The following is an 8,616-nucleotide window of genomic DNA, read 5'->3' on the forward strand; positions in this document are numbered from 1 at the left end:
TCTGTTGCCGAAGTCGCCCCCACCCTCGTGGCCATGGTTCCGCGTAGAAGGAAGCGCACGCGCCTCGTCAGCGACGGGCTGCGCCACCAGGGTTGGATCTCAGACATCGCCGGCGCCCTTGACCCGCTGGCAATCCTCGAGTACGTCGACCTTTGGCGCCGCCTGCGGTTGGTTTCCCTCTCATCCGCTCCGGACGCACTCTCTTGGCGTTGGTCTCTGACGAGAGTTTACACTGCCAGCACCTGCTACACCGCCCTGTTCGTTGGATCGATTACCGCACCCTTCTGGAAGCTGATCTGGCGTAGCTGGGCACCGCTCAACATCAAGTTTTTCCTATGGCTAGCTTCTCAAAACCGATGTTGGACTGCCGATCGCCTGGCTCGCCGCGGGCTGCCGCACCCTGCCGCTTGCCTATTCTGCGACCAGGACGATGAAACCCTGCACCAGATCCTCACCGACAGTGTGCTTGCGCGTATCACCTGGCACGAGGCTCTCTCGTGGTGTAGACTACCGATTGCACCACCGGATGGCCAGGCTGAGCTCTTTGAATGGTGGTCCACTTGCACACTGGCCGCTCCATCCTACTTCCGCAAGGGCTTCGCTTCTTTGGTCACCATAATAGCCTGGGCCATCTGGAAGCACCGGAACAACATCGTCTTTGATGGCATGCAACCTTCCAATGGCGAACTCCTTGCCACGATCAAGGACGAGGCTCGACGCTGGGCTAGAGCCGGCGCCCGAGGATTAGATAGGATCATCCCAGTAACCTGATCTCTGTACCCTGGGGCTGAGCAACCCCCTCTCTCCGGCTCACCGGTCGCCCTAATGCCGTCTCCTAGTGTACGGCTATCAGGGTTACCAACAATGTACTCTCTCTCTCTCTCTCTCTCTCTCTCTCTCTCTCTCTTCTATCAATGGAATGATACGCCACAGTGCGTATTCGTGAAAAAAATACAAAAAAAGTAAGCAACCAAGTAGGAGACAAGACAGCCCAACACACTAAGAAAAAAAGATACGGAAAAAAAGACAGCCCAGCACGAGACAAGCTTTGGGAAGACAAAGCAAAGGAAAATCAGCCCACTAAAGAAAAGCGTCGTACGCCCACATGAACGAAGAGGAAAATCAATCGATCGGGGTAGGCCAATACGCACCATGCTGACGTTAGTCGACTGAGGGCATGTACAATGGTTGATAAGACAGTCTTATCTTAAGTCTTACATGTAATTTAGAGATGACAAAAGAGTATGTCTACAATGGGTTATATCTTAGTCTTATCTTCAATAACTAGCAATTTCTTAAAATATGATGAGACAAATTATGCTAAGAGATCATCTCTTGTCTTATCTTAAATAAAAGAAGACAAGCCTTTTTTTACGAGTTCTCCCTCCTCTACCTCATCATTTATCCTACATGGCATTCTTAAGATAGCACCATTATACATGTCCTGAATCCTGGTTATATCCTTTTTTATTTGAGGGGAGACGTGCGCAGTCCTGGAACGTACGGATCGAGTCGGCCTTGTTATTGCTTAGCGGCGCCGATTGATCTATATTGATTGATTTGGTCAAGGACGGATCTGCACAGTTCACCCCTCCGTACGTAAATGAAAGCATGATTTTCGAAATGTTAAACGAGCAATCTCTGAAGAGCATTGAACCTGGTCCAGCAAATTATGTACTGGCCTGGTCTGTTTATGCAGTTAGATACTACGAGTACGTGGAGAACACCATTATTATATTGCTTGACATGTCAGGCCATGTTATAAACACAGCATAATTAAGTGCAATTTATCTGGTACTAAAATAAGCAGTACAAAGTGACGTGATAGGCCTCAATCGGGCTCAGAAATAATTAAACTTCCGATTGTCAAGTAATAAAAGTAATTAAGTGTGAGTTAACTAATTCGGTAGCCCTTCATCATTTGGATAATAATAGTGGCAGATGTTGTCAAGATGACGGATTCGAGTATGTTGTTGTTCTACTTTATAAGATTCTCGAGAATAATCAATAAAATAGCCGCATGCATCTTCCAGATACAAAGGCCGGGGTCATCCTCCTTCTCTAAAAAAACTAATTTGGTAGGCCAAGACCCAAGGAACCAGGAGCCGACCGGTTCATCATTTTTCTTTGAAAGTCACTGGTGCCTGTAACAATTGTTTTAAGTGTTTCTTAATCAACGTAACTACTCTTTTCGTTTGAAATTAACTGTCGCAAAAATGAATGTATCTAGACGTATTTTAGTTTTAGGTACATCGATTTTTGAGATAAGTAATTCCGAACGAAGGAAGTATTGTTTAAGTGATCGCCGCATTGTTCTAGGTACTACAAGACGCCGTATGTGCCATGCGACCAGCCCAGTTGCAGACGCACGCGCAGGGACGAAAGCAGGACGTTTCAGTCCGTACGTTTGTGTACGTACGCTCGTAGTTGAGCTCCTTAATTAATACTGTCAGGATTAAGTAAACAAACTGAGTGCGGAGTTGTTTGTTCTTTTATTTATAAAGGATGAGTGCGTAGCTGGTTCACTGAACGTCCCGCCGCTGTCTCCAGTCTTTTAACCCCGGCTCGCCTCATCGCTTTAACCAGGGTGTTTTATTACTTTAGAAAAACTACTATAAGAGATAGGTAATGGCCACTGGACGATCCCTATCAAAGTATCAAGGACCAAGGAGATGGCGACGCTCCACTGGGAAGAAAAACAATAACGTAACATCAAATGCATAGGTGAAGGAAATATAACTCTGGTTTTTCTTTTGGGAGATGCCGAGGACTCAAAACGATAAGAAAGCACACGCTTTTTTATAGATGGTGAAAAGGAAAACCACTCCCATTTTTACTGTGGTGCCAATATATTCCGACGCTCATAACATAACATAACCTAAAATGCATAGGCGAAGGAAGCACAACGCCGATTTTCCTTTTCTTGAGATGCCGAGGACTCAAACGATAAGAAAGCATACGATTTTTATAGACGGTGAAAAGGGAAACCCGTTTACGGGAAACGAAGCAATGCGGGTGCACGAAGCAGGGGAAAAGCAACGGCATACGTGACCGCGCGAAATGGGCCGCTATACTTGTTTATGATCATAGTGGAGATCGGAATTTGGGAGCCCTCGCCGGTGTAACGAGTCGCCATTGGACGGCTCGTCGCGGTCTCGGCAGCGGAAGCGCGCATTTGCCAGCACTAGCTAGAGTTGTTGTATTCTATAGTCTACACTTGTAGCCGGCAAAGAACATGGATGAAGCACGGCGGCGCAGCACGAAACCCTAGGGGTCCGTCCGGCGCCGGCCAGTCGCCCGAGGACACGTACGTGCGGTGCGGTGCCGGTCAGGTCAAGCGCACAAGCACGGTGGCGGAGTGGAGTGGAGTGTAGTGCAGTCGGGTTGGGCACGTAACAGGCCATCGACGGGACAGGGATCGTGAGTTGTTTTCTCACTCGGGGAGTTGATCGCACTTGGCGTAACCAATACACCACTAGGCACTAGCTCGTGTGGGCATGTCTGAATTTGTTCATAGCAAAATTGCACGTACTGCTTACCTAGGTTTGTAGCGTTAGGAATATTATACAAAGATGAAAAAAGGGTTACGCAAGAAAAATACAAAGATGAAAAAAGGGGTGGACAACTGTTGACCAGCTTGTGGAGTGAGGGATGGATGGCAACCATTACCAGATGTGGATAGCGACCACGTACGTCCGTGTGGAGGCGGCATCGGCATCGGCATCTCAAGGCGATAAGCCAAATCACCCCCATCTTCTAACCCAGAGCGTGCTTATCACGCCCTTTAGCATAAGCGGCGAGACATCCTACAGCAGTAAGCGGCATTATTCTCTCCGCAGAAAGCCCGCCCTGCACCGTTGGATATACCTTGCGTGTCGCTGATTTATATTCCGATCTGTAACCACCATGCATTGCATGCATGCGTCGACCGTTCATCGATCGATCGATCTCAGCAGGAAATGTCGTCACAGGATCAATTCGATCGGTTCTGAAGGGGCGTTCACTAGTTCTGGCCAGAGTCAACAGCCATGGTGGGCGGTGTGTCACGTTGTGATCTGCACATTTGCATGGCCACATCAAGCCGGGGAAAGCGGCACGATACGCTGCACATCCCAACCGACGAACGAATCCGCCGGGAATAGTAGGAGCGTAGCGGTAGCTAGGAGGACCACCTCACCACCGTATCATCAGGCCGGGCGGCACAAGTGAAATGCCATTGCTTTTTCTGTGCAATCCGATGCCCGTCTCCAGGCCAAACACCGAGCAAGTGTACATTTTGGTACTACGGTTCCATGATGAAAATGTGCTCAGCTGAAAGCTCCATGTTAAAGCGTCAGAAGCTCGATCCGCTAGACAGTGGGGGTGGGGGATTTGGCTGGTCCCAAAGATGAAGTCAAAGCGTCAAAGAGAAGGAGAATAAGAAAATCAAAAGAGAGAGAGAGAGAGAGAGAGAGAGAGAGAGAGAGAGAGAGAGAGAGATCAAGAAAGCAAACAGCACATGCATGACTCCTCTAGAACTGCTTTGTACTGGCGCAATCAGTGCATACACTGAGAATTTATCTTTTCTGATGAAGCAAATGTGATCTTCATGTGTCTGCGCCTCTTGATGGCCCGAGTGCATGCATGTACCTCCTCTTAGGTGCTGGTTAATCAATCAAAACAACAAAGAGTGCGACTAGGTCTCAGTCGACTGAGACTTAACCAAGTCTTAATCAAGTGACATACTGGTATATAAGAAGAAAAAGAAGAAAACTAAAAAGAATTTTCTTTTTACGAATCTCCATGCAAAATCAAAGAAATGTAGCATCGACTGAGACATAACGAAATTTCAGTCGACTGAGACTTAGCAAAACTCAAACAATAAAGCTCTCTCGTATCCTTGCCAAAAACATGATCATTATCCGGTGGTCGTCCGCAAAACATATCCTACTAGATGCTGCTTACACACAACAACAACTGGGAGATCTCGTCTCAATGAGATAAAGTCACACTTGAACGTGATGATGCCCCTCGAAAGAACAAGGAGCTGCATACGAAAAACATGGCCATCATCATACTGTCCACTTACCTCACAAAATGATGTTACTACTACTACCGCTGCTACTACTACCAGTTGTTTACAGTTACAGAAAATACAGCTCAAAAGAATTTCTTGAAGTGGTGCGATTCACACATGGAAGTGCTGGAGAAGAAGGCACAAGATGAACCCGGATAGGATTCGCTGCGGTTTGCTCATCGGAGGCGGTGGTGCCTTTGAGACGCTTCCGGCGGGGCCATGCGTCGGAGAAACCTTGGGGAGCGTGAAGGACCCTCCGTGCTCCGACGACTTCGGCGGGGGCTCCGCCATGACGCCGCCCGCTTCTGCGGGCACGGGCGCGGATAGCGGGGCAAGAGAGGTCGAGTAGTCGCGGTTCACCGTCGTCGGTGGGTCTGTGAGCAGAGGAACTTGGTGCGGTCCTGCACCGTATGAACTGTCAGAAAAAGGAGATATGCGAAGATAAAAACTGGCTGTGATGATCGGATGAGCTAGTAAAATTTAAGAGCATGGAACATAGAACAAAGTGTGTTGTTTCCGGTGTTTCAGTTTGAAGATCTCGTGAGTTTTCAGGTGTGCTGTTTAGAACTGTGTAAACTTTGTTCATGGTTAAAGCTTTACTATATTCATCCAGAAAAAAGATATGTTGGTCACTTCAGAAGTGCAACTGCATGTAACCGCGGTGCAATGTGCAACAGAAGTTGTGTGAATTTAGTTGCAACATTTGCTCCTTTTTGTGTGTACTAATGATACAGTTTGGACATTGCCACACAAATTGTGGAGTCTTTCGTATCTACAGATAGATTCTGGGGATACAGTTTGCACACTGCAGTGGATGCTTTGAAAGGGCAGTGTCAGTTGCATGGAGCGTTCGGGTTCAGAACGGAAATTGCCAGGCTTTTTCCTCTAAAATGCAAGCATTTTCGAATTGAAACCTTTTTTTCTAATGCTTATAGTTTGCGCGTAGTCTATCACATAGTTTGTGCAGAGTCTACAATGGAGGAATGGAATGCTGTCACAGCCTTGGGTCTGAATCTGAAGACAGAGGATTACAGCAACAGGAGTTACCTGGGCATGTCGGTTGAAGACCAGTGTCCAGCCTGCGAATTAAAAGGTAAGATACACCAATCTTGATTGCAGAAAACAGCAATAAACTGAAAAGCGTTCTGAAACACATTGCTTACAGTGTTGTAATAGTCCCATTGACAAAACCTCCATAGCTGCATGAAGAGACATTGCAGCCTGCATTTGTGGCGTGGGTGCTCGCGTTGCCGAGCAGCACATTGCTGTTACTGCACTGCGTGCTCGGGCATGATCCTGACAATGAAGCCGGTGTGCAATATAAACTGGCACAGAAGGAAAGACAGGGGTTACAGCAATGATCCATAATATATTTCGTCAGTAATGGCTTTGTGAACTGACAAGTTGTAAGCTGAATTTTACTTGAGATTGCCCGGCCCACAGCTGCACTGCACACAGTTGCCTGCGGTAAGTGCATAGGTTCCATTTGCCACCAGCAGTCCATGGTCTGAAGCGGTCTTTGGAAATGATGATGCACATGCTGGACATAAAGATAAAGGATGACCATCATCAGAAAAAAGATTAAGCAAATGCTGATGTTCAGAAAAGAGCAAACAAAGGTCTGTTCAGCTGTGGAGTCGCAGAATCAGTCATCGGTAAAAGCAGAGCATACAAAAACAGAGATGCAACTTGAAGAATTGAGTACACTGCGTAATAGGTTGCTTATGTTATCCCATGGATACACACTTTTGAACCTCAAACATGATTGAAAGGGGATAGATCAGCAATTCATCATATACTGAACAATGTGCTAGTGAATATCTTATACGCGGCTCGAAGGTCCGTATCAATCACCTGCTATGTACATTTGAGAAAACTTATGCAATGGACCACAATGTCATACTCCCTCCGTCCCGAATTACGCATTTTAGTGTTGGATACTCGCTCTGATCCATATTACTTGTGGATCAGAGGGAGTGCATCCGTATCTAGACAAAGACAAGTAATTTGAGACGGAGGTAGTAATAGTATACAAAAGTATTAACTCCTGACCTGAATGCATGCATTTCGGCCTTTCCCAAGCAGTGATAGTTAACTGAAAGTGCCAAATAAATAAAAACTCTGCTCTACTGTACGTGTCCAACAGTGCCATCATTAACAGAACTTCGGTGGGCACATGACTCTCATAGTTAGAAAACTGAGGCCATTTCATACTACATTCCATTTCAAAGCAATGCAGCATGACGATCTCATCTAGTAAACCGAGATCACTGACACTCCTAGTAAATGAATCAACTAAATCATCCTTGTAAAATGTGTGTGGCATGTGCATGAAAAGAGCAGCAGTTTGATCACGCGTAGTACTTACCTGGCAATGGGATGGCGAGGATGTCGCCCGGCGCGGCGACGGGGCTGCCCATGGCGTTGACGTTCATGACGTCCGTGACGGTGGTCTCGTAGGCGGCCGCGACGGCGGGCACGGTGTCCCCGACCTGCACCACGTAGGAGAGGTACACGGCGGGGAGGTTGCTGTCGGTGGAGTTGAAGCAGACGCAGGGGAGCGGCACGACGAGCCGCTGGCCCGCATCGAGCGGCGCGTCGGCGTCGGCGTCGGCGAGGCCGTTGGCGCCGCGGATCTGGTCGGCGGAGGCGAGCCCCGCGAAGACGACGTCGGCGACGGTGGCGAGCGTGTCGGCGGGGCGCGCGGCGTAGCGGACGGCGACGGACTTGCGGACGCCGTCGGCGCAGGCGCAGCGCGTGGGCACGCGGAGGAAGAGGCCCATGGGCAGGATGCGGTGCGCGGCGCCCGGGGCGGCGAAGTCGAGCGCGTTGGCGGCGAGGAGCGCGGCCGGGTCGGTGGCGAAGAGCGCGGCCACCTCGGAGACCTTCATGTCGGCGTAGAGCGTGTAGCCCAGCAGCGCCGGGCAGGAGTCCGACCCCGAGCACGGCTCGATCGTCGTCTTCGCCTCCGACGCCACCACGACGATCGCGACCATCACGGCCGCGGCGAAGATGGCGGACAGCCCCATCGTCGTTCGTTCCCGAGAGATGCCGCTTGCTTCCTTCCTCGGGCCGTGGAGCTCACTGACGACTGAGGTGAACTGTGCGGCTCGTGACTCTGCGAGAGAGAAGCGTAGTAGTGGCAGCATGCATGTGTAAGCTGCGCAGCCGAGGAAAGCAGAGCAAATCGATGGAGGCGTGGGCTGCTTGTCAGTGGGAGCGGCGGGGCTGGCGCGTCGGTGCTCGTGAGCAATGGCGGGAGGATCAGGGGAGCTTGTTTGCTTTTGGCAGCGCTGGGAATCTGTGCCAAAACCATGGGAGGAGGGAAAGGTGGCAGAGAGACCGCCACTCGGTTGCTTTGCCGTTTGGCTCCATGGCCGGTGGGGCTCGGCGGTCCTCTGGTCCCATGGGTCGGTGATAGACGACGGCTTTGCGCGAGGTTGCCGAGAGCTCCGGTTTTTCTTCATTTTGAAAAGGAAGAGGTAACCATGTAACGGTTCGGTAGCGGAGAGAATGGCGGTGGCTCGCCGGCCGGCAAGCAACCAAATCCGCAAATGTTG

General features: G+C 49.5%; 1 protein-coding gene across 1 annotated transcript; it reads right to left on the reverse strand.

The window, feature by feature from the left end:
• Positions 1-5,031: 5,031 nt before the first annotated feature.
• On the reverse strand, positions 5,032-8,341 carry LOC123131052 (lysM domain-containing GPI-anchored protein LYP6). Its single transcript, XM_044550820.1, has 5 exons — positions 7,425-8,341; positions 6,479-6,596; positions 6,220-6,381; positions 6,104-6,135; positions 5,032-5,457 (listed from the first exon to the last, which is right to left on the reverse strand). The coding sequence occupies exons 1-5, from the start codon at positions 8,203-8,205 to the stop codon at positions 5,168-5,170; spliced, it is 1,383 nt and encodes a 460-aa protein (XP_044406755.1). The 5' UTR covers positions 8,206-8,341; the 3' UTR covers positions 5,032-5,167.
• Positions 8,342-8,616: the final 275 nt, after the last annotated feature.

The sequence above is a fragment of the Triticum aestivum genome, chromosome 6A (genome assembly GCF_018294505.1).
Source record: "Triticum aestivum cultivar Chinese Spring chromosome 6A, IWGSC CS RefSeq v2.1, whole genome shotgun sequence".
Lineage (NCBI taxonomy): Eukaryota > Viridiplantae > Streptophyta > Magnoliopsida > Poales > Poaceae > Triticum > Triticum aestivum.

Excerpts from the sequence above, each read along its gene's own strand:
- LOC123131052 (XM_044550820.1), bottom strand. The coding sequence starts at position 8,205 with ATGCTGCCACTACTACGCTTCTCTCTCGCAGAGTCACGAGCCGCACAG. Across the intron at positions 6,597-7,424 it reads CCTCGCCATCCCATTGCCAG|CATGTGCATCATCATTTCCA; the intron begins GTAAGTACTACG and ends CTTTATGTCCAG. Across the intron at positions 5,458-6,103 it reads TCTTCAACCGACATGCCCAG|GACCGCACCAAGTTCCTCTG; the intron begins GTAACTCCTGTT and ends CATACGGTGCAG.